Below are 25969 nucleotides of genomic sequence, written 5' to 3'. Positions count from 1 at the left end.
ACAGGCTTATATGCACTCTGTTGATGCATGTGGGTATCCAGAATGTATCCCCCACACAAAATGAGGATTGCCTGTGGTTGGCTGTTATGACTCCCACAGACCCTACCCCACAAAATTTCTCCTCCGTGTGCAAAGGGAAGGTTGACAGAATCATGTAGCTTAGGACAGGACACTGGTCCAAGCCTCCAACTCTTGGCCCAGACAGCAAGTTGGAGGAGGAAAGCAGAGAGCATGCAGGAGTTTTCAGTGCTTAAAAAAATGGTGCCTCTAGTGGACTCACCCCTGGGAGAAAGGACTATGAGAAATCTCTCTCCCACCTGCTGTGCGAGATGACACAGCTCCACATGCTTCTCTCTACCACTTAAGCTGGTGGAACTTACAGGCAACTGTAGCATAGGCAGGAGAAGGACCCATGAGAAGAGAGGGATTGCCTCCACTCAGAAAACCTTACACCTGCCATAAGCGCATAAAACTGAACACTGTTCCTATGATACATTCACATTTCGTTGCAGTCCGGGGTGTAGTTTAAGGTCTTTTAACTATTTAAACATGGTTTTCCTTCAGTAATTCTGGGTAGGAGATGCAAAACATTTTAATAATAGCCTGGGGGTAATAAAAGAAATGTGAGCAAAACACAAGCTAGAAAAGTGATTAATAAAAACACACACATGAACAACAAAATAATTCATCATATTTTCTTGCAAATATTTAATCCAAAATATGTACATTGGTGTCCTAACGGAAGTTCAAAACATTTATGTTCATTGAAAACAATTCTCAACAAGTTCAAAATCACTTTCTGAAAAGGTTCATATAGAGCACTTAATTCAGTTTAATACTTAAAAGGCAAGCTACTCTAAATGATTTCACACACATTCCTTAACCTATGTATAAAAATGATTTTCATGCCATCCCCACCCCCACCCCTTTGCTTGTTTTACATAAATTTCAACTAAGAATGTATCAATGCCTCTCAGGTCCTATTCTTTTTGTAACAGTTTACACATTTCCATATTAGTTTTTAAACTCTTCCCACCCACCTTGTGTTTTGGGGGCCTGCTGCCAATTAACAAAAATAAAAATAAAATGAAGACACAGAGGCCACCACATGCCCTATTTCAAACAAGTAAAGTGTCAGGTTTCTGCACACCTTGCACACTGGGAAACTCACAACTATATTTACTTTTTTAATAATAATTCCACTTTCACTGAAAGTTTAAGGTAAGCTTATTATCGTGTAAGATCACATCAGTCCTGAGGTGCCAGACCTTCACACAGTTTCCTTCCTAGCATGACTTGATGGGACAGGAACGCAACATCAAACCCAAGCGACAGTGGATCCAATGTCCTTTATAGAGAAACACCGGCACCCCAAGTACTACAAAGACTGTGGCCCCTATCGGGATCTTACTTTGAACCAAATAAATAACATGTCTCCCTCTTGGCTTCACGGGTTGGGTTGGGTCACTGCAGGCAATGGTTCTGGCTTCTGACAGCCCTTTCATATCAGAGGGTCTAATATCTCATTTGTCACTGCTGAGCTTCGGCAGTATTACATAGTCCATGGTTCTGTTACCCCACTTTCTTTCCCAATTGGCACCTGTAAGAGTATACACAGCAATTGGTTCAAAGTGATGCAAATATTCTGCTTCAGCTTGCTTCATCCCTCTCTTCTGCCTGGCTTACTGGTGACTCCACACGGCTGGCAGGGCTGCTCTCTCCGGAATCAGCAGAATCCTCTAGTTCAGAACCTGGCTCAGCCTTCTTTGCTGAAGGTGGAACGCCACCTTTCTGGAGAATCTCTGTAGCTTCATATTCAAGGACCTCTGATGGTGTCAGAGGTTCCAGATGAACACTGCCTTGCTCACTCGCATCAGATTCAGGTTCACTTCTCCGCAGAAACTGTTCAAAACTGACATCTTCTTCATCAGATGCCAATTTTGAGTGGTCAGAATTTATGTCTTCTAGCTCAGCTTCATCCAAATCAGCCACCTTTGTCTCGGCAGCAGAGACTGCATCCTTTGAACTTTGGAAAGAGTTGGTTTTATTATCTGAAGCTTTCGGGGATTTTCCTTCTTCTATCTGATCACCATTACCCAAATCATCAGATTCTGTCCTTTCACAAGAGGTCTCAGTTGAACTGGCTTGGGATCCTGAACAGAAGTCTTTCACAGCTGATACAGAAGTACTTTCTTCATGCTCATCAGTTTGATTTTCAAGATGGTCCTTTGAAGCATCTTCTGCAGAGCCTTTTGAACAGACATGGAGTTCTAAAACGGAGGATTCTTCTCCAGCTGATGGACTTTCTTTACACTTGGCAGCTAAACCTTCATTGCTTTGATTTGCAGGAGTCTCTGCATCTTCATCTTCCATAGGATCTATGGGATCATTTGACCAGCCTGAGAGTCCTGAACCAGAGAGGTTTCCTAGAACCAAAGTCGATGTACTTTCTTCACACTCAGCTGCTGAAGAACATTCACTGTCCTGATTTGCAAGGCTGCCTTCTGTGTCTTTGCTCACAGGGTCTATGGACTCATTTGAGGAGGCTGCAAATCCTGACTTGGAGTTTTCTAGAACTGAAGGCAATAGATTTTCTTTAACTTCTTGATTTGCAAGAACTGAAGGCAATGGATTTTCCTCAACATCTTGATTTGCAAGGTTAGCTGTCTCTCCTTGTCCTGAACCGTCTTTTGAGCAGGCTTGAAACCCTGGATCAGAAATGTTTTCTAGACATGGAGATTTCTCTTCTTTGCATTTGGCCACTAAAGGAGCTTCATCTCCTTGATTTGCAAGGTCAGTTGCAGGGTCCCCTTCTTCTGTAGAGCCTTTTGAACAAGTATGATGTTCTGAAATGGAGGAGTCTTCCATGGGTGACACAGGCATATTTTCTACACAAGCAGCAACTAGAAGACCTTTATCAGTTTGATTTGCAATGGCACCTGTGTCCCCTTCTTTTGCAGGATCATTTGAGCTGGCCGAGTCAAGTCCTGAACCAGAGGAGTTTTCTAGGACCAAAGGCAGTGTGCTTTCTTCACACCCTGCAGCTAGAGGACCTTCATCTCCTTGATTTGCAAGGTCAACCGCAAGGTCCCCTTCTCCTGTAGAGCCTTTTGAACAACTATTATGTTCTGAAATGGAGGAGTCTTCCATGGGTGACACAGGCATATTTTCTACACAAGCAGCAGCTAGAAGACCTTTATCAGTTTGATTTGCAATGGCACCTGTGTCCCCTTCTTTTGCAGGATCATTTGAGCTGGCTGAGTCAAGTCCTGAACCAGAGGAGTTTTCTGGAACCAAAGGCAGTGTGCTTTCTTCACACCCTGCAGCTAGAGGACCTTCATCTCCTTGATTTGCAAGGTCAACCGCAAGGTCCCCTTCTCCTGTAGAGCCTTTTGAACAACTATTATGTTCTGAAATGGAGGAGTCTTCCATGGGTGACACAGGCATATTTTCTACACAAGCAGCAGGTGGAGGACCTTCATCACCTTGATTTACAAAGCTCTCTATGTCTGTTTTTTCTGCAGGGTTTATTGGGTTATTTGAGCTTTCTAAAACCGGAGATGTTGGATTTTCTTCACACTCAGCAGCTAAAGAACCTTCTTCAACACCTTGATTTGCAAGGTCATCTGAGTTCCCTTCTCCCAAAGAATCTTTTGAGCATGTTTGGAACACTGGGCCAGTAGTGTTTTCTGGACATGGAGGTATCTTTTCTTTGAACTCAGCTGCGAAAGGGCTTCCTTCCCTTTGATTTCCAAGGCCCTCTGTCTCTCCCCCATCTACAGAGCCTGTGAAGTCATTTGAGCTGACCTGAAGCTCTGAACCAAGGCTGTTTTCTAGAACAGGCAGTTTATTTTCTTCACACTCAACTTCTAAAGCAGCTTCATCACTTTGATTTTCCAGACGGTCCTTATCTGTTTCTTCTGTAATGTGTTTTATTTCTGGGCTGAAAAAAGCAAATCCAACAGTTTAGTACTTTAAGAAAACATACTGCTTATATTTTAGTAGTGCCTTTTAAAAAAAACAACCCTCGAAATTAAATAATTCCTCCCTTACTATAAAGCAGTAAGAGCTCAAACCTTGGGATAAATCCACCCCACTTTGTCCATTATTGTGCATTAAGACATAGAAAAGAAAGTGAAGGAGGGGAAGAGATGGACTTCAAAACTTCTTTCTTTTTCTTTCTCTCTCTCTAAAATATGCTCAGGCCCCAACCTTAAAAACAAGTTACAAGGTGAGAGACATCAGCTCAGGCAGCCTTATAAACCAAGAGCCAACTCAATCCTCTGAGTGCTGATCCTTATGTAGACAAAAAGGCACCATCATTGAACAAGCATGAGGGAGTCCAAGCATGGGGGGGGGACGCCGACGCCGACGACAACAACAACAACAACAACACAAAACAACTAAATTAGGACTGATCATGCAGAGAAGGCATGGAATGTTTTTCTTTCTTTTCTCTTCATTTCTGGCAGGAGGCAGGATAGAGAAGGGAAAGAATAAACCAGGAGAAAGGAGTAGATTACCCTGAAAAAGGACATGACTTTCTGGAACCATGAAGAAGAAGAGCAGCATTATAAACTGCAAAAGGTTGTTGCAAGTTCCCACTTGGGATACTTAATTTGGAGATCAGTTTGGAACTGCAATATATTGGATTCACTTTACCTTGTGAGAAGACACAGTGCTTATATTTACCTTGCAGAGATGGATGTTTCTTCTTGCTCTTTTTGATCTTCAGGTGCACTGAGCCTTGGAATTTTCTGAAATATACACAATATTATTTTTACAGTGCAATGCAGTGAATTTTAGGTATTGCTAAGGAGAAATGAGAGTTTCCAAAAGACAATCTGGGCTCCCAATGAAGAGTGACCTTCAGTGAATATCTAACAAGATTGCATGCACGAATCTAGGAGGAAACCCCTGTAGAACAACTGGGACCCCAGAAGCTCTTGTAATTATGAGTCTAGAGCTGCAGTAAATGAGAAGATGAAGAAGGAAGCAGTGGGGACATGCACAGATAACTGGCGATCACACAGGCCCAAAATCTGTGGCAAGGACAGAATCAGAAAGAGAACCATTTTATTTCTGGCTGGGAGGGGAGGGAAGGAATTGTAGCAAAAGAGGAAAGGGGGACATGGCCTCTCAGGAGTTGGGCTTAGCAGATGGAGGCATGTCATGCATCCTCATGCAGGTTAGGGAACACAAGGTATTACCAGACCTGCTTGCAAAATATCACTTAGCCCTGTAGATTTAAGGAACCCCAGCAGTGCAAGTTCTTCAGATTTCCTTCACTCAGCAAAGCCAGTAACACCCTAAGCTTTCCAATGATAAAAGCACATTGCTAACCCACCTTGCTCACCTACTTCCATCCTACGTATGCCTTCTATTTGAGATATCTTAGTTTAAAAGAGAGCTTTCTGCAGAGTGTGAATGTGCTGTGGCAACTTCTGCTCCCCACCCACATGGCCAGGGCCCATCTGGGATATGGGCATTCTTTTTTTCACTCCAAAGTCACTATACATGCCAAATAGTTAAAGCATTAATATCACACTACATACACACAGGAAAGTAGCAGTTGCCCTGTTGAAAGTTGGCTTAATAGACCACTAAATATTTTTTAGTTATGAAACCTACCATTTTGAAAATCTAAATTCAGGTTTGAACAATGAATATATACACACTGGATATTATTATGCTGCAGATAAATAAAAATAAAGCTACACACACAAACACACACACTTCTAAATACACTCTAGGAGCATGCCAGTTCAAAAGGTTGAGAACACAAATGTACACTACCTGGGATGTTTCTTCACTTCCACTGTTCACTGATGCATCACTAACCAGGCTAAAGAACGAAACAACACCTGTTATTCTCAGACAGCATATTATCATCAACGTTAAAGTCCAGGAAATTAATACTAACACATATTTAAAATTTTCAGCTATTCTGAAAATCTCCACTGTGAGTCATTGGTTTCCTCCTTCCCTAATGAAACAATAACTCAAGGAGCAGTATGGCTGTTTTACTCCTTGCATGTTCCATCTACAACCTTCTGCATGCAGGTTGTGGAACTACCTGAAAAGAGAGGCCCGCTTGGCCCCACCTCTCTACTCTTCACCAGCTTGTTCCAGGTAGTTGTTTGTTAGGAATTTGGTGTGCCAACTTCAAAAAGGTTTAGCAGATAACTCTGCAGCATAATGCATTTTCATCTGTGATGCTTTTCTCAGTTTAATAGTCTATTGTTGGTCAAATTTTTATTATTTTTTCTTTTGTAAGTTACCATGAGTGCTGCTATTGGAATAGAAGGATAAGGTATGAATTGCTCAAATTAAGTAAATTAATTTCAAATTAAGAGGAAATTCCACTCCCCTCTGCTGTTTTTCCCATTCAGCTTTGGGGCTGAACAAAATCTGACGGGAGCAGCCAGGCTTGTTTAATCCCACCCAATTATATAGAAATGGGACCAACATGTGAGCAACCAGCATGGCAGCTCCTGTTCACACCTAGGTTAGACTCAGCTTCTTGGGCAAGGCCTTGCATTTCTTTTGCCTCTGCATTCTGTAAAGCACTAATGCCCAGCAACTGCACTTTCTGAACTGCAAGGTTGCTGCCATTCCTAAACCAAATTATTAGCAAAATGCATACCTAAAAGTTCACAAATTTGCTGTTCTGTGGCAAGAATGGGCTCCCATTTCCCTGCCTATTTTTAACTGAGATGTTCATGGAAAAAGTCTTCCAGCCATAACTCTGCATTTTTGTACCGCAATGAAGGGCTTTTCTGTAGTATTTGCTAATAAATATAGACCTCAATCTATCACTTAAAGGGTAGATTATTCTGCAAATATTTCCCCAGGGCATACTTCATTAGTTATACATTATTTAAATGTATTGACTTCTAAACTAAACCACAATAAACAAGCAACTCATCACATCACCATGATTGATTTTTATATTTTATGCTAGAACAACTCTACTGCAGAAAGAGCAAGAAGTGCACCTCTCCTATAAAACCTTGTAGACTCATGATTTTTAACATACAATTTAACTTTTGTTTAAAGAACAAAAGTTAGCTTTTGTTTAAAGAAATTTCTGGTGGTTGTATCGTCTTTGTTGATGTGGCACTGAAGTGAATTTTAATCTGCTGAAGTATGGAACTGCACCTCTTACACCTGGATAGAAATGTTATTAATCATGAATTAAATGATTAATGACCCTACTAAGGCTGCAGCAACATACAAGGTACTTGGCATAATAAGGAGCTGCATGTGTTTAATTATGAGGGTGAGAGCCAGTGCTAACAGGCTGACAACTCATTCCATTCTTTGTAACTTTAAAAGGATGTATGTCATTAGCAACCATTTGACAATTATCAAAAGATTCCTCATAGGATTGGCCTTAAAAGCATATATTTAAAAGTACATCTAACTTCTTGTAATGTCTTATTGATGACTTTAAAATACTACATAGAACCAGCATTACATGTTAAAAATATCTGCAGAACATGAAAATCATATTTATATTGTGAAACATTGTATATTGTGAAATATGTTTATTGTTTCTACTACATAGTGCGGGGAAAACAACCCACCATGTGCAAAACATGTTATGTCAAAGCCATATGGAAGGGGAGGGAACTTTTACAATCAATACTGTTACTGAAAGTGACCAGAGAAAGGAGACTTCCTTTTCTTGCATTGCTATATATCAGCTTTGTGGGGAACCCGAACTGCCAAATGCAACTGATACTCAGAAAGGAGAAACAGGCTTTTATCTGTGCCAGCAGCTGGTCCAGAGATGCAGCATACAGAAAATATTGTTTTATTTACATTGAAGGTTGATAATTTGTTACTGTGGTTGAAAAAAAAGTATGATAAACTGTCTTATGTTAAAACTTGTCTGACATAGCAAAAATAAAATTAAAAAATTCTGTATATGGGAGACACTAAACATATTTAATTTGACCAACTAAATAAGAATACAAGCTGCTGCAACAATGGTAAATTTCACATCCCTCAAACAGGTTAGAACTACAGGAAATAGGTGGGAACTCATTTTTTAACAGGGTATGAACAGAAGGCATTTGAACAACTAGCAACAGGCCCAGGCTAGGCTCGACAACAGCAAACTACTTCTTCATACAAAGCACAATATGCTTTTGGAACTCACTATCACAAGATAGGAAGGTGGCTAACAGTTTTGCTCAGATGGTTTTAAAGGTGGATTTAGACAAATCATGAAGAAGAGCTTTATCAACTGTTACGATTGCTGGCAGAAACACCGGATTCGGAGACGGTGTACCCAGAATGCCCATTGTGGATGGTGGGGGCAGCAGCAGAGAAGGGCTGCTGCCTTCGTGTCCTGCTTTGAGAGGCCCTTTTGGGGCATCAGGTTTGGCCACTCTGGGAAAGAGGAGGCTGAATTAGAGGGGCCCCCTTTGGCCAGATGCAGCACACACAGGAACTCCACCAGCTTGGGTGGCTGCTTCCTCATTAATAAGGATGCATCAGAACACTACAATTTATTAGACAAAGCACTGTAATTAGACTTGGGTTGTGATTCCAAAAGAAGGCACTTCAGGGATGCTAAGCAGAGATTTAACACCCCCCCCAGACAACTCTCTATCATACACACACTCAAACACATATGCTTCCAATATGGCTTGACACACAGTACTGGGGGCTACTATTCGTAAAACATAAACCTCAAGTCCCCAAAAACACTTGAAGCAAGTTGCGTGGGGTTTTTTATCCTGGCCTTTGTGTATGTAATAAAGCTTAATAAAAATAATTAAAAGGGAATTTGCATTTTTTATCTGGAGTACAACCAAACTTGCTTCTGTATCATAGAATAGGTATCTACTCTTTGTTTCTATGCTGGAAGACCATCAACACAACCACCCAACTGACAAACAAGCTAATCTCAGAAACTTACTGAGAAAGGTTGTCGGCAACCAGATAGTCCGAGGGAACTGGAATTAAAGAGAAGATCAGTAGTGTTAAAAACCAACAAAAAGACAACAGGCTAACATCTGGCTTATGTCAGAGGTACATGAGCCACATACCATTTTCGATAATCACTTGACAAGTATGAGTAAGGTTTTCGTTCAAGTGCGTAGCCATATTATCCAAGCCGGAAGCATCAGTCAGGAACTCACAATTAAGACAAACAAGAGTAACACCCCTAGGGGAAAAAGGAAGAAGTAACCCTGAGTGCAAGGGAGGCAAAAGGTTTCAAAAAGCTTCTTCTGACCATGTCATGTGAAGTCAACTATGCACTGGACTAATATATATGTAAAACTCATTACATACTAGCTGGTACACATGTTCGTTCCAAGAATTTCTCATAAGCATTGCATATATGAATAATATTATTGGAAAGACCAAGACTATAGAAGGAAAGGTTGTACTTTCTTCGGTAAGCAAAGTTATCAGTGCCCGCCCTTCCCTGGATGGTTTTCCTTATAACTTCTAGATATGTGAAATTGCTGATATGTGGAAAAGTGGATTCAAAACAACAAATCATGATGATGAGCAAAATTTAACAAACAAAAGAATCAGTATCACATCTCAGAACATTTTGGCTTGGATATTAGTTTAGGGTTGTCTCATTTTATGAAGAAAGCTTTGCATTCTGAAAACAAAGCTTTATATAAGAAATAAAAGTGAGATGGAATCCAGATAACATGCACACATCTTAAATCCAATTCAACAGTAACTGAAATTGCAATCTAAAATACACTTGGGGAGAAAGCCTCATTAGACACAGCAGGACTTATTCAAGGACTGTGATGCATGTTGCAAAAAATGTAGACCTTAAAAAAGAAAAAGGAGATGGTTACCTCAGATCTTCTGAATGAGTCTTATAAATCCAAAATCGTTTACTTTGTCGAGCACTGTGAAAACTACAAGATAATAAAATAGCTGAAATGGACTTCTCAAAGAAATGTCCCGTCCCCCCATATCATATAATACAACATTAAACAATAAGACTGCAATCTAAGGTATAGAAACAAGCAGATGTCTAGTCATTCCTGAGCCCAAAGATTCTGCTGCATGACTGGGAGATGCTACTACTACTGAAGGAGGCTGTGCCACTGATTTCAGCCACTATCCAGACACCTCTGTTAAGAACCGGAGATTCCTCTAGAACAACTTTTGAGAGGAGAGCAGAAGCAGTGCTTCCAGGGTGGGTTTACAAAAAGCTAAAATATAACAAATTGTAGCATGTTAAAATGGCAATACTTTTAAAAATGTCTGGGAAATGTTAAAGTGCCTTCACTTCAGTAAGTATGTTCACATAGAGGAAGTTTTCCCTCTTTGAAATGGGAGAAAAATTTGGCCTTCAAGCACCCTGTTCACCCATATGCTCTAGGTCAAAACCTGATTTTTTAAAAATGGGCACGAGGAACAGGAGCTTTTTCAGTTGTGGCATCAATGCTTCAGAATGCTCTCCCTAGGAAGGCTTCCAGAACCAGGTGAGAACCTGATTCTTTGAAGAGATCTCTGGGGAAGGCTAAATCAACTGAAGGGTTTTTTTTACTTCCGATGAGCTGAATTTTCTTCACTGCTTTTCTGACTACTGATTTTACCACAGAATTTTATTGTGCTGCTCTGGTATTGCTTTGATTATTTTTCTATTTTTACGCTGTAATCTGCTTTGAGTTCCTTAGTGGAAGAAAGCAGCCTAGCATTTATTTTTTAAAAAGCATAAATGCTAATTTATAAATCATGGAAGAGAAGACGCTAAAGCCATGCAGAGCCCCAATCTTCCATGAATGCAGCTGTGGCATTGCAGTATAGCACTGGCTGAGAGAGAGTATGCTCCTTGCCTGCCTCTTCTCTCCCTGAGCACAAGTCCCCAGCCTCAGCTTTAACCACTCTGAACGCTAACCAGGCTTCCAACCACCAACAAGCAGGTTTCAAATATTGTTTAAGGGGTAATCCTGGTTAGGGTCAGTGCCCACACAAGGGGAGGCGGTGTTAGGGTTGCACTGAGGCACAGACTTGCTGCAATATAAAAAAGACCAGAAATCTACCAGAACAGAAACAAACCATAGACATTGTTTAACAACTTGAAGCTGAAGATTTCCTACCTCATCATGTGATTCACGTAGGCTTTACTGCAGCTAGTGCTGTATCTGCATAAACTGCAGCGAACATAGGCTGGAAAGTGGCTGGCGAATGTCCTTATATCAGAATAACACTCAATGCACTTCTGAATATTCGGGCATCTAATAGGAACCAATGTCAGAATTAGTATGCAGTATTAAGAAAAAAGTTAAGTTCCCATTTCAAATCATTATTTCCAGAAAAGCTTGCTTAGTTAATATCACTGGCCTGGAGAAAAAGAATCTGGCTTTTGAATTCTGCTTTATAATGTCGCCCCATCTTTAGAAAGAGGCTTTCCAGAGGACCTTCCAGGGTGGGAGTCAATGTGGCACAAGGGGACGAAGTGGGAAGGGCAGCTGGGAAGCTCCAAGGAGCACATGGCATTCTGAAAATAGCCTTCTTTACTTCAAGGCCTTATGGATACTGGGCAAACAGGTTTGCAATGCTTAACCAACTGAAAGCAGTGGAAAAGGTTTGAAAATGTGTACACAGGTTGCAACTGTCAAAGGTTCTTCATATGAACATCTTTCTCTCTCTTGCTTTTATCAGCGATGGGGCAGAGGCACCGTGCCTCCACTTGGCTCCAGCTCAGGCACATGCCCGAGACTGTTTTTACTGTAAATGTCTTTTATCTGCAGAGTTTTTACTGCTACTGTAGCTGAGACCCAATACAAGACTCTGATCAGACCCCACTTGGAATCCTGTGTCCAGTTCTGGACACCACAATTTATGAAGGATATTGACACGCTGGAACGTGTGCAGATAAGAGTGGCCAAGGTGATCAAGGGTCTGGAAACCTAGTCTTATGAGGAGTGGCCGAGGGAGTTGGGTAAATTTAACCTGGATAATAGGAGGCTGAGAGGAGATATGATAGTCATCTTCAAATATCTAAAGGACCGTTACATGGAAGATGAAGCAAGCTTGTTTTCTGCTGCTCCAAAGGGTTGGATGCAAATCAATGGCTGCAAAATTTACAAGAAAGGAAACTCTAACTAAACATCAAGAAGCACTTTCTGATGGTAAGAGCTGTTTGACAGTGGAACAAAGAGATTGTGATTCCTTGCAGGGGGTTGGACTAGATGACACTTGGAACTCAACAACTCTGATTCTATCTCACTGCATCTCTGCATGCCAATAATGTCTCCCTACAGAGGCACATGCTCTTGGGCAAAGAGTCTCTCTTGTGCACACACTTCTATAGCCATGGTTATTTAGTCAGTCACAGCAAAAGAAAGGAGCAGAGTGCAGAAGCTTTGGGAATTTAAAGGAACCAGTGCCAGTCCCTGTCTTAGGCTGGCTCAGTTAAGCCTACTTAACTGTGTATCCTAGAAGGTCCACATTAAGCTATCTGCTGTCGCTAAGTGTTTGAAAGCAGATAGCTCTTAAGTTTAAAAACCTACACAATTTAAGAAAAAATATGCTGATGTTACTTGTACAGTCCTTAAGCTGATCTATTGAAAGAAATTCCTACTTAAACTACTGCCTCTAAAGGTCCTATTTGGTGACCCTTATACAGGGGAACTGATCTAAGTGACACTTGCATCGCCAATCCTCTAACGATCAGAACATACCCACCCACTGAACAAGGCCCAAACACTTGGCCATTCCAGTCAAAATTAATCTTGTTACCATTCTATTGATTCAGAAGAACTCGTTCTATTTCCTTTTTTATTCCAATCAGTTAACATTCAAAACTACACTCTGGAAAGCTACCAGAAGACTTACCTTAGATTATTTAATGCTGTATTTGCAATTTTATTGTTTCTTTTGCTGCTGCCGCCACTGCTACTGCTGCTGCTGCTACTGTTATTGTGGGTGGTCCCCAGACCTTGCTTTTTCTGTACGCTCAGTGGCTTCAATTTTGGCTTTACTTTATTTGCATTCGTTTTGTTCTGAGTTGTTTTAGCATTTGTCACTTTAGCTGCACTGGTGGACAAGTGTGAAGTAGACACACTTGGAATGACAGGAGATGCAGTTGCTGATCCAGGCTGAAGAGATCCAGCAGAAGCTCTGATGGTAACCTAGAAACATGAGACCTGGTTAACTCTCTCCTAAATGAATGGCAATCATTTATCTTTCTGAAAAGACTTGCAAGAAGAGTGCATGGATGGCACAAGGCTGAGCAGTTCTGAGCAAGCTGCACTGCAGGGGGCTGGAATAAATGACCCTTGGTGTACCTGCCAATGCTACAATTCTGTTATTGTAACCCTCAGACTACTTTGTCAGAGGCAATGGCTAGCAGTATGAGATCAGTGCCCATCCAACCACAGCCAGAGCCTGTGCTGCAATACACAGGAAAGCAATGACGAACACACACATGCCTATGTGCAAACTCCCCTCCCACCTATTCATATAAAGCACACAAACACAGAAAGGGGAAATCCATTAAAGGGTCCATGATGGCTGAAACTATCTGTTTTGCATAGTGTATGTCCAAATTTATTTGTAGCTGGTCACCCACCTAAGGTCAGGTCAGGCAACCCAAGTAGGACTGAACTTCTGCAAAGCCAGGAGAACAGAGCAGATGCCACCACAAAGAAGACCCCTGTCTGCTGCAGATTTAAATCTGAGTCCCAGGAAGGTTTTAAATGTTGTTAAAAGGTGCCTAGAGTTGAACCCTTTTACAAGTCTCTAGAGAGCCTTACTGTGATTTTCAAGTCCCCTCCTCACAAAAAAACCCAGCAGCAGTGGGGAACACACATGAACACACACCACTCTCTCCTGCCATTTCCCTGTAGCCATTTTTCAGAATAAACATTACATGATGCTTTAAGCTTACTTTGGTTCCTGGAGGCAATCCCTCTAACTGAGCAGGTTTTTTAAATGTCCGATGATGCTGAGATTTGTGATCCATTTTTTCTTTGCATGTCAAGAACTGGAGTCTACACTTGGTACAGCGATGTACTCCCTTTTTCTTTTTTTAAAAAATAAAAATATATTTAAGCCAAAACATACTGATGAAATGGATAATAGAAGCTTAATATTCCAGGAGGTTTCAAAAACATAAACAGTGCAAAAGGGATGAGCAGTGGCTGCAAGCAATAAAGGACTAACTGTATTCAGTATCAACAAAATCCTGTACTAAGTTATTGATAGAAAATAATCACAAACAATTCACATTAATTACACACCATCACATAAGGTTGTATCGAATGTGATGTTAAGTACACTTGTTCCACTAGTGAAATGTTTGCACCAAGGGAACCTTGCTGCCCCAAAGAAGGCACCAAGTTACCAGCAATGCGCTGCATAGTGAGTTTCTACTAGCACAACTGTTGCACTGGATTCCCGTTAGGCAAGATTAAAACTCACAATCACACTAGCAGACACAGAATGTTGGATACAGCATATAGTTTCCAGCTCCTTAAACCAAACTTTTGCAAGAAAACAGTATGGGTTAAGGCACCATCCATTCCTACTATCAAACACTTCTTCCAAGTTCCATCTGCCACCATCTCACCTTGGAAACATTTTTTTAAAAGAAAAAAACCCTTTGCCATTAGCCATATTCAACTTTAAATTGACATCTGGAGCTTTGTGAACGTAGCTGAACTTTTCTCAAGTATGCTAATGGTCAGCAAATGTTCATTGTGGATAAGGCTCTAAGCTCTATTGTTACCATAACTTATAGAAGACCAGGGCTTTTGGGGGGAGGGGGATTAACAATTTATTAGCTACTAGTTGCTTCTGCAGAGACATCTTACATCCCTCTTGCCTAGTGCTTATACTCCAAAGATAATCAAGTATTTTTACCTGGTGTCTCAGGAAATGATGCATATATGGTGCCCCAAGTTTAATAACTTTGAGGCAAAATGGGCACAGCAGGCTCTTTGTATTTTCATGAACAGCTCGAAAGTGTTTTTCCACATCTGAAAATGCTGATGATCTGTAATTGCACACCTAGAATGGAAAAAGAGATGGACTGCCTTGAAGCAACATTCTTTAGAAACAAGTCTTTGACAAACAGCCATACACAAGGGGGAGGGTGCTCTGAGGTACCTGGCAGACGTAGGGCATCTCCCCAGGCTTGTGATTGTCCTTCATGTGCTGCAAAAGAACTTGCTCGGTTTCAAAAGATAGTTCACATATTTTACATAGAGCTAGAAAAGAGCAGAAACAAGAGGTGAACTTTTTTTTCTTAATTAGAACCACGGGGGGAGGACAAAGTAGATGGTGCCTATTAATCCAAGGACAGCTCTCAAGTCTTTTGGCAGCCTAATTTTTAAATCATGCTGTGGCAAAAATATTTGCCTATTACTTTGCTCCTAATGAAAAGTAGAAATGCTTTTAAGCTGCAAAAGTCAAATATTTCTAACCATAATATCCCATATCTCTTTGGACTGCTGCATGCCCATGCCCCAACTAGGGCAGAGTGCATGTGCCCCTACCATGACAAAATAGCACGGCTGCCGTCTAGACCAGGAGTCGTCAACCTGGTCCCTACCGCCCACTAGTGGGCGTTTCAGGATTCTAGGTGGGCGGTAGGGAGTTCTACAGCACAAGCTGAATCCTCCTCCCATCGAGCACTGGTGGGTGGTAAGGAAATTTTTACCTTTAAGAAAGATGCATTAGTGGGTGGTAGGTATAAAAAGGTTGACTACCCCTGATCTAGACCGATGGCTGCTGTACAAGACACAGCATCTGAGAAACTTACTCGATGACTCATGAGGGGTATGGCTGCTTTCAATGTGGCACTGGAGTTGGAAAGGTGTTGGAAACTGACGGTAGCAGTGCTGACAGGTGGTGTGACTTTCCCAACTCTCACTATTCTGTTTCTCCAGCTCCAAGTGATGCTTCATGTGGTTCATAAACCTGGGAGTGACACAAAGAACAGCTCAATAGACCACACTTAAAAAAAAATAAAAATTAATGAATAAACTAGACAGGTGCTAAAGACACTGCCATAAACACATATTTAGCATATTATGTTTTTTAAAATGCCCTTTAATGGACTGCAGTGCCTTCCTCTGTGCCAGCTCCTCAAACACGTGGAAGGAAATAGAGGGAAACAGAAAAAACAGTAACCTAAAATACGCTGCTATCATTATTTATCATTTCAAGCAGATTAGTGCAAGTGGGATCTCAAAGATTATAAATGAAAAATAGGGCAGCTTCTCCCGAGAAACACTGTCACTCCCCCATTCCCAGGGATTACATTTCTCTCTTATGAAAGGACTCCCAAAGATGAACTCTCAATCTCTAGTACGATCTTCAGACTGTTCTGAGTGAAGCATTAGGAAAACACCGTTTTGTGAAAGAATGTAAAATCAGCTTTGCACAAAAAAACAAAAACAAAGGGGAAAAACACTACCTATAGATGTCTTACAGTGACACTGTGAGCTACACACTAGCCAAACCTGGGCCCAAAGTTTTTATCACACATACATTTTTCGGGATATAAAAATACCTGATATTGCTTTTGAGAAGCTTCATGCAGCTGGCACACTTGAAGGTCGTATGTGTCTTCTGCTCCTGACGCACCAGCTGGACGTTACCCTCATGTTTGCCATAATAAAAGTCATTAACTAACATGATCAGTTTTCCTTTTTCAGCTTCAGCCATTTTAGTTGATGTCCCTGAACTGTCTGTTTGGGTTATTCCCAGAAAGGTATGTGCCATATCTGGACAGCAATACTGAAAGAGAAGCAAGTTAAAGAACAACTAAACCATTTTCTCTTTTAAAGAAAATAACTGAAGTATAGCCTAGAACCTAACAAAAATATGTTTGTAAACCTTCCCCTCCCAACCCGAATACCTGATATTTTGAGCCCAGGTAAGTTGCATGTATGTAAGTGGGGCCAGAAGTTTTAACACATTTGTAAAAAAGTGAGGGCCACAGATTTCAGATAACTTTTAAGGAAACACACCTAGAATTATGACGGTTTTGTAACTTGAGATCAAGGGTACTTAATTCCACCCAAATGTGATTAGCATAAATACTGATGGAGTCCCCAATTCCATAAACCATCTGTTATAAAAATGCATCTTTAGCTTACTATGCATTACATAACAGTGGCACCAGCTTTGACTTCTATGGGATGTACATATAAGGAAGCAATGCAAAGAATCAAAAACAACAAGAGAGAAAATTTAAGATCTCTTCATAATATATTTATAACGAAGCTGGAATGGTTTCAAGGAAAGGGGCTACTAAATAACAGGTCCAAGCTGTACAGAATTCTGCACATTTATATAATAAATCCCAGGCTTCTTTTTAACTCTGTACTAAGAGGGCTAATACTAGTCAGCTTAATTTAATATGTATTTTCTCTATGAGTTACAATATCCTTAATAACATACATAGAAACAAACATAGCAAACAGAAAATGCTGTAGCTGAACATTCTGCCATTTAAAGTGCTCTTCACACAGGGAAAACCACAAGCAGCCATAAAAATTAATATGCAAAACGAAGTTATTTTTTAAAAGCAAAAATCATGATTCTCACAAAGGGCAATGGTTGGCCTCTGGGAGAACAGAGTTCTTGGCTAGATGGGCCTTTGGCACGACTCAGCAGCCAGGCCCTTCTTTCATTCTAATTTATCATCTTGACAGCTATGCATGAAATTTGCTTTTGAAAGCGGATAATGTTGAAAGCACCACAGAACAGCAACTAGCCAGAACCATTACATGCTTAAGTATAATTAACTCTGAAGTTCTATCATCTTTAAAACGTATTAATACTCAATGCCACATCTATGATTTCATTTTGTTCCCCTTCCTCTGCCAAAACACGTCCTTACCTTTATGTGATTTTTTAATGGCTCCAAAAGATTGAAATGAATATTACACTTTGGACATGCTTGTGGAAAAGGTGCTCCATGTTTAACATTGCTCGAAGCAATACCTGTAAAAGGGAAAAGTACACCCTATGACTTAATTATCACTTCTGAACAGACACTTTCTTCAAATTTACAAATTTATGATGTACCGCTTGAGTAACTATGACAAACATACAGAGTTCACCAACAAAAGCAGATAAGTAAGATATATAACCAGTAACATTATAATTTGTTCTTTTAAAAAAAAAAGCCTTGTCTCTTTGTGTGCATATTCCTCAAAAGGCAACACGTAAGTCATTTGATAGCTTGCCTGTAACAAGCAAAACATCTCCCCAAGTGGCACAAGAACTGTAGTTTTGGTAAACGGAAAGAATCTTTTCTGTTGCAGGCTGTCAATGTGTTATCACTAATTAATGTAGATATGCAAAAGTAAACTAATTACTTTTTGGACTTATATTTATGCTTGACCTGCTGCATTCAAGAGCTCTTAGGTCGAACATAGCAATGCTACATCCATAGGCCTTCTGAAAGGGTGATAATTTTGAGAGAATAATGGCATTCTACATGCTATCAAAATCAGTTGCTATGTTCCAAGACTCTTAAATTTGTAAGTATTTTTACACTTTATATTCCCTGGGTGCTTTGCAAAAATAAATCAATTCTCTGGGTGCCTTGCAAAAATAAATCAATTAAAATATAAATACAAAAACTAGAAATTACTAAAAGGCACAAAATCATAAAAACGGTATAAAACAGTTGACAGGATTAAAGTGCAATCTTTAAAGCTTGGTAAGATGGGTAGATACCAAGCAACTCCTTGTAAAGAGAAGGATTCACAAAGAGAGGTTTAACATGGGCCGGGCGAGGGGGCAATTGCCCCAGCACACGTTTCAGAGAGGTGCTTCCAGGTACCCCCGAGACAGGTTCCCTCATTAATGCAAACCCCGCAAGTGTCCCTTGTCCCTCTCCTCACTCTCCGCCTGGACCAGCAAAGAGGTTCCTACTGCTCAGTTCTGCAAGGGTTAATAGCAGCAAAAGAGCTGTCATTCCTAGAGCTGAAGGGAAGGCTGCAAGCGAGTGAGGAGCTTGTTTTCTGTCTTGCTTCCCCTGTGCTTCCTCGCAAAGTCGTGGAGGCAGGTAATTGGGGGGGCGGGGATATGCCAGATCAAGGGGCAGAATCAGAGCAGGGTGCTGGGAGAAAGTGAGGCAAATGGGTGGCAGTAACTTCCCACCCTGAGCAAATAAAAGGCAACGGTTGGGGAAGCAGGTGGTGGGAGCGACGCTGCTTTCCTGCATTGAATGGCCTCTGGCCTCACTCTCTTCTGTTCAAACAAACCTGAGTGAACAACACTCAGTTTCCTCCGAAGCTTAATAAATATATAAATGCAGGAGAAGTCCTTCACTAACCTGCTAAAACTAATGGTACAGTCCTGCCTATCTTCAATTGAAAACCATTTCTGAAACAGCAAGCCTGTGTTTGTTTGCTTTTTTTAAAAAAAGAAACCTAACCATAGCAAATCCTTAAGTATAAATCTGTGCGGAGAAAGAAAAGCGCTATGCTGCATGGCTAGCAGTCAAAACTTTGCCTCTTCCCTTCCTCTTCCCCACCACCCCATCTCTCTTTCTGCGCTGCAGCTTGGTGGAATACTGGCATTTGCTCAGTACCATGTTTGTCTATTTCCAGCATGGCCTAAATTTAAAATGTTTCAATCTAAGCCCTGATGTTTCACCCTTAGTTTAATTGAAAATCACACTGCATTGTGCACCTTCAAACAACACTCTTATACAAGCATATTTCTCTCATTGTTTTTCTGTACTCTGGATGTGAATGCAAGGTAAGCATATTAGGGACACAGCCAACATTTGCCGGGGGGGGGGTGTATTCTGTTGGTTTGCAAGCCCCCTCCATAGAGGCTGGTCCCTCTCACTGTTCTCGGAGCTTGCTTACCGGTAATCTCCTCTGGCTGATATCCAAACAGACCAGGGAGATTTTGATAGGCGACATTTTCCCAAGCATGGGCAAAATGCACTACCCCTCTCCTGCTTCCGCAGGGGAAATAAAATAAGTCAGAAATCTATTTACATGATGTTTATTTCTGACATTACAGCACTAGAGAAAAACACGTCCTTTCAGTTCAGTTCCTCCAGCAAGTCTGACAAACTTCCTGCACATGTGCACTCGGAAGGTTTTAAGTTACACTCTTCACAAAGACTTATCCAGCCTGTGAACGTCCTGGGAAATTCTTTCCCAGAGATCAGGGCATCATGTTGTGTCAACAATCTGGCTGTCTGCAGCGGTGATGCTTCCATATACTGACATATTCTAGGCAAAATGGCCACCTTATACCTGGAGTTCCCAATGTGGCACCATGTCAACCTCATACAGCTCCTTGGTGCATGTCAGGCCCTTTGCCCTCCCAGTTTTAATGATTTTTTTTAGAGTTGCTTTTTCAGCTGAGGATGGTGCTGAAGTGACTGCCAAGTGACATACAGGCCACCAGCAACACCCTCCCACAAAGAAGTTTTGAAAGTAGATTATTTTAATGCTCCCATCTGTGTTTCAGGGAGTGGTCACCGAGAGCTGCTTACCGCTGGGTCCTCACAGGTTCTGTTCACAAGAGCTCAGGGTGTGCACCCCTTGGCGTACACCTCCACCCCAGCTGCCCAGTCCACCAAGGGGGTGCAACACTTGTCCCGCCCTGGGTGCTAGAAACCCATGCTACGCCACTGGATCCCCAGTTGGGGTGCCCCTCTCTGTGGAAGCCTCCCACCTTTGCCTGGGGCAAGGGAGTGGTACCTGCCTGTCTCTGGCTTCCTAGCTCCAATGCCCCAGGTTTCTACACCTACATTACATGTTCTCTCATTGTTCTAGAAAGTTATTCTTACATTTTTAAACAGTCACTCTTTGCACCAAAAATTGTGGAATTCTTCTTGGACTGGGAAAGTTGCTGCACCAATGCACCGCGTAATGACACTAAATTTTTCCTGTAAAGACCATTTGTTCTGTTTTTTTAAAAAAAAACATTTCTGATATATCTCTTCATGAAAATGCTGTAACAGCTGGGACAATAAGACGCTTCCCTACCTTTCTGAAGCAATGAAGGTGAATCATTTCCAGAAACTGCCTCATCAGCCTTGGCCTTTTTTGGATTAATACTGTGAGCTTCAGAAGTGGAAGGACGCTTGGACAGGCCTACAAATAGTTTTGAAAATTAAGTAAGTCTTAATTTAATATACTATTGCTAAAACCAACCCAAGCAAGCCTTGTCTTGTTTTCTTCTCCAATACTCTGATTTCAGCTGCTTCAAGCTGCAGAGTCCTTCAAGGTATGGTAGAATTAGGAGGATCACTGCCTTTGTGGAGGAGTAAAAGTCCTCTAACCTTGACTAACATCTTAAAGCAGGAAATCAGCACCCCAGAAATGAGTACAATCGTCAACAAAAATGGCACAACCCATAAAACCATATTTTGCAAGGTCACTGTGAGCAGAGTTATCAAGTCATAACAACTGTGCAAAATGTTATTTGCTTGAATTAATTAAATTTGATTGTTTTATTAGCTTTAGGACAAACATGCCATTCAGCATCAGTAGATGTATCAAGAGTTTATTCAAGACAGAAGCACGTAATTTGGTAAACTGTTATTTTTACTGAGCAGGCACTAGCAGATGATTTTAAAGATCACAATGCAATGCAAGAGAACAAGGAAAGGAGGAAACAAGGCTTCAAGAACATTGATCCAAAGCTTTTTGGGAATTTAAAAATGAAAACCAGCATCTTGAATCATAACCAGTTAACGTGCTAGTTCACTGACATGTGCTCCATCCACTACCCCACTGTGAGACAGCCTGCTACATTCAACTCTAGCTGAAGTTTCTGACTAGTCCAAGGCTGTCCAAGGCAAAGGGCATTGCAAGGTTTTGGAGGCTATCACCAGGTGAAAGTCTGCTGTGATCTGAGCTTTACAAAGAGAGATGCACTTTTCCCACCAGACAAAAGTTGGTGCAGCTGTTCCTACACAGAGGCAGAGCAACCTGCTCCAGCACCCAGAACGGTGCTCGTCCGAGGTGCTGCCGATTGGGTGTCGGCATTTTGACACACACACACCCCTTTGGAATGGCACCCAGAGCGGAACACCCCTGCTCCTACCCACTGAAACAATCCAGTAACAAATTCAAGAGCTCCTCATGCTTTCAAGAAGGCCCAGAAGGGCTGAATCCAGTTAATCCAGTAACCATGATTACTTCAGCCTCCACCAGTAGGCCCATACCCAGTTCTCAGCCATGTCTAGAATTCAAAGCAATACTGAGGTTGCAGGAGCCTGCCTTACTGTTGTTGTCGTTGTTAAATTTATATACCACACTTTGTCTGAGTTTCACAGGGTTGTTTACAGTATAAACATACAAAATACACAACATAATAACAAACTAAACAAAAAACCCTTCAGTTTAAAAGGCTGCAGACTGCTTAATTAGCCAATGGCCTGGGTGAAGAGGAATGTTTTGCCTGGTGCCTAAAGATATGTAACGAAGGTGCCAGGTGAGCCTTCACAAACAGGGAGCTGCTTGTTGCCCCCCGGACCTTCCATGGAGGAGGCACACAAAGAAGGGCCTCAGATGCAGTGTTAGAAACTCAGATATACAATCTAATTGCCAAATGGCACCTTAATACCAGCAAAGGTATTCTTAAAAGATCTTAAAATATCAGCTGGGTCTGTACCGGGGCAGGAGAGGGGTTCTGCTAGATACAGTGATCCCATGTTGTTTACAACTTAAAATGTTTGTAATAAAACCTTCAACTTGGCTTAGTAGCTAATAGGTGCCCAGTTCAGATTTTTCACACTGGTGTAATATGCGTAAACCTGGAGGTCTCACTGAGCTGCTGCATTTTGCACTCGCTGTAGTTTCCAAGTCAGGCACAAAAGTAGCCCTACATAGAGTGCTTCTACAGTAGTCTAATTGTGATGTTACTAATGCATGGACCACTGCAGTAAAGCTATCACTATCTAGCAGAGAATAATTGGTTCACCTGGGCCTCTAGGGAAAGCAATGGATCCAGGAGCACTCCCAAAGGATGCACCTGCTCCTTCAGAGAGTGCAACTCCATCCAAAACAGGTATATAACTTAATGCCTGGACCTGGGAACCACCCTTCCATATGGTCTCCACCTTATTAGATCCAGCTGCAGCCTCTGGATGCAGTCCTCATCCAACCCATGCACAGCGTCTCCTGAAACAAAAGTTCTAAAGAAATGGAGCTGACCATCATCAACATATTGGTGACATCTTCTCTCAAATGCTATAACTATTAAATTGCACTGTGGACAAAATTGTGCCCTGCAGCACCACACAAATCAACTGCCAAAGGGCCCAGGACACAGTCACCCAATACTACTCTCTGGAACCAACCCTGTAGGAGTGAAACCACCATAAAACGGCTCCTAACACATGGAGATAGTGCAGGAGGACGTCACCGTAAAGTCAAGGATCCCAAAAGCCACTCAGTGATGCAGAAGATTCCACAGGGTTGAACTCTCGCTATTCCTCTTCCAAAGAAAGTCATCCATCAAGAAAGCCAAGGTTGATTCTGTCTCAAAACAAGGCATGAACCCAGACTAGTGACCAGGAAGTAGTTAGAATAAACCTCTGGGCCCAGGATGGTTTTTTTCCAAGACTGGATGCACCACCAGCACCTTCTAGGTTTTCCCTCAGTAATTTGTATTCAGAAGCATGCTGCCTCTAATTCTGAAGGTGAAATACAGCCATTATTACAAGGAGCTTACATGACTGAATGCTCCTCCACAAATAAAATAAAAATAAATTAGCACCATGTAGAAAACTGGCCACTTAGGAAGTCTGGTTCTAATCTGGCCTTCCTCAAAGTCCCCCCCCCCCAATATGGAAGAGCCACCAGTTATGAGAAGTCTGCAGGTGGAGGTTTGCACAGTTTAGCATCTCAGTTGGAACTAGACAAGCAGCAGGCAAGTATAATAAACTTAGAATGACGTATCAGTAGCACGCTAGCAAAGAAATAAATACTCACATGTGACTGCATATATACATGGTGCTGGGAAATAAATAAATAGAATCACACCTGGAAATGGCAGGAGAGTCCTTGTGGCTCACGAGGAAAGCCTCCCCGGAGCCAGAGGAGGACGTCAGTGAAGGCAGATGAAGCCCTCAAAAGACCTAAGGTGCAGCGGGGCTTTGTTCAGGCTGCTCAGCCTCCCTGCCTAATAGCTGACGTGTGGCGAAGCACAGCAGCTGCCACCCGCCACTTTCCCACACGTCCTCTTACTGGCCCCAGAGCTTCAACTCTAATTGAAGCGAGACTTATATGGAAAAGGAGCTGTAGAGCAGGGGGAAATAGGCATTTAGAAGCTTTTTAGAGGGCGCTCCCCAATTTATGCAATTTCATTTATGTGTGTGGGCACCTGGAACATAACCTCTGTGTAAGAGGGGGGGGGGCTGCAAAGCTAAGGAGGAAGTCTAAAATAAAGATGCCTTATGTTCAAAAACTTTGCAGACAATGTCTATCATCAAAACACCTCTTCAAGAATAGTCAGGTGCCAGAATAAGGATTTCAATGTCTGTTTTTATATTAGTTATACTTATGGAGGCTCAAGCAATCCTCTTTACTTCGAGGATCATTACAACTATGTCCAATAACCCTTAATTTATCATTATGATCCTAGTGCACCAAATGTGTGCACCATTTAAAAAGCGCCTCTCCTCTCCCCCCCAAAAAACAGGAAAACACATTTTATTGGTTGTTTTGGCAATGCTTCTTTTTTCTTTTTATTATAAATTTGCTTTTAATGATATGAATAATAGACGTTGGAAGTGTAGTAGTCATACCTGTTGTAGTCACTGCAGATCCACTCTGGCACTGAGTTACTCCTGAATTTTGCCTTAAACCAAAAGCTACAGGCAAAGGATTATTCGGTATAACCTGCGAAGAATTTGTTAATTAGCTCAGCTGTAATATTCCAATTAGTAATCTATTTTTGGGTTATCTTTTCAAAAACAACACTTAATGCTACCTTCATAAGCATAAATTCAGTAGGGTTTAAAAAATAATCCAAAGTAATTAGGAATGTTTGTGTTGGATAGGTAAATCAACCAAATCCAAATCTAACTAAATATGTCACCCAATTTCTGCAAAGAAATATTTTCCTTTCTGTAGAAGTCTGTACAAATCACAGCTTGTATTCTAAGATTCAGTCAGAAAATTGCCTTGTCCTTCATTCTTATTATCCTGATGCATTACTGCCCTGGATCTTTGTTCATTCATCGATAGTTCAATTGTCCCATATAATAGATTTGACTAACCTAACTAGATTGATCTGTCCTGGGAAGAGCGGGGGAAAGAGTTGGGATTTCATTTTTTGTTTTTTTCTCTTTTTTGTAATGGCTGTGTGTGGGTACACACACACACACACACACACACACACACACACACACAGTCCGATGGGACCTCTCTTACTTCCTTTCTTAGAACTCATTGCTTCCAAGAAGTCTTTGGCAAAATCTCTTAATTCTCATATCCAATGTAACTGAGTCTGCAAATTAAAGCAAACATTTGCAACTGAAAGGACTGAAAATCTACCTATAAAATGCTGGGAGCACATCTTTGAAAGGAGGCAAACATTTAATCAGTCCTCACTAGCTCTGCAATTTAGGATCAGGGAGGAGTGAAGAATGTGCCATGGACTCTTGAAACTTTGGTTTCAGATGATGCATGCTCATGGCAGAGAAGATATCATATTATAGGACATCTCCCTCCTATGCGAAAGAAAAAGGGAGGGGGGAATGCCATCTGCAATTTTTATGAGATCTTGTAATGATTTGTTTGCTTTTAAATTGGCAGCCTGAGCTCTTTAAGTCAATTAAATGTTTTAATTAATTAAACATTGCAACTCTAAAATCTATAAAAGTCAAAAAGAAGGAAACTACAGTCCTCGAGAAGACTCTAATTCGCATCAGCCTCAGTCAGCATGACTAACTGTTAAGAGATGATAGGATACAGGCCATATGAATAGTCATGATTACTATTATAAGAACATTAAAGAATTTTGTTTT

The 25969-nt window shown here is 41.3% G+C and overlaps 1 protein-coding gene across 4 annotated transcripts in view; it reads right to left on the bottom strand.

Moving 5' to 3' along the window:
* Positions 1 to 681: 681 nt before the first annotated feature.
* Positions 682 to 25969, bottom strand: part of ZNF280D (zinc finger protein 280D) — a 32032-nt gene continuing 6744 nt past the window's right edge. For 3 of the 4 annotated variants that reach the window (XM_081838674.1, XM_081838672.1, XM_081838671.1), the window contains 17 exons: positions 24746 to 24839; positions 23931 to 23954; positions 20976 to 21083; positions 17852 to 17955; positions 16517 to 16743; positions 15764 to 15921; positions 15109 to 15209; positions 14863 to 15009; positions 13889 to 14023; positions 12835 to 13130; positions 11094 to 11231; positions 9840 to 9902; positions 9063 to 9181; positions 8933 to 8969; positions 5797 to 5845; positions 4693 to 4757; positions 682 to 3943 (listed from right to left, as the gene is read on the bottom strand). In XM_081838674.1, coding sequence (XP_081694800.1) covers positions 1651 to 3943; positions 4693 to 4757; positions 5797 to 5845; positions 8933 to 8969; positions 9063 to 9181; positions 9840 to 9902; positions 11094 to 11231; positions 12835 to 13130; positions 13889 to 14023; positions 14863 to 15009; positions 15109 to 15209; positions 15764 to 15921; positions 16517 to 16743; positions 17852 to 17955; positions 20976 to 21083; positions 23931 to 23954; positions 24746 to 24839 — 4158 coding nt within the window. In that variant the 3' untranslated portion in view covers positions 682 to 1650. The remainder of the gene's footprint in view (positions 3944 to 4692; positions 4758 to 5796; positions 5846 to 8932; positions 8970 to 9062; positions 9182 to 9839; positions 9903 to 11093; positions 11232 to 12834; positions 13131 to 13888; positions 14024 to 14862; positions 15010 to 15108; positions 15210 to 15763; positions 15922 to 16516; positions 16744 to 17851; positions 17956 to 20975; positions 21084 to 23930; positions 23955 to 24745; positions 24840 to 25969) is intronic. The other variant, XM_081838673.1, reaches the window with a different exon arrangement.

This window comes from Podarcis erhardii (assembly GCF_964252035.2).
Source record: "Podarcis erhardii genome assembly, chromosome: 14".
Classification (NCBI taxonomy): domain Eukaryota; kingdom Metazoa; phylum Chordata; class Lepidosauria; order Squamata; family Lacertidae; genus Podarcis; species Podarcis erhardii.
Note: the sequence above shows the minus strand (reverse complement) of the source record. Positions and strands in the feature narration are given on the sequence as shown.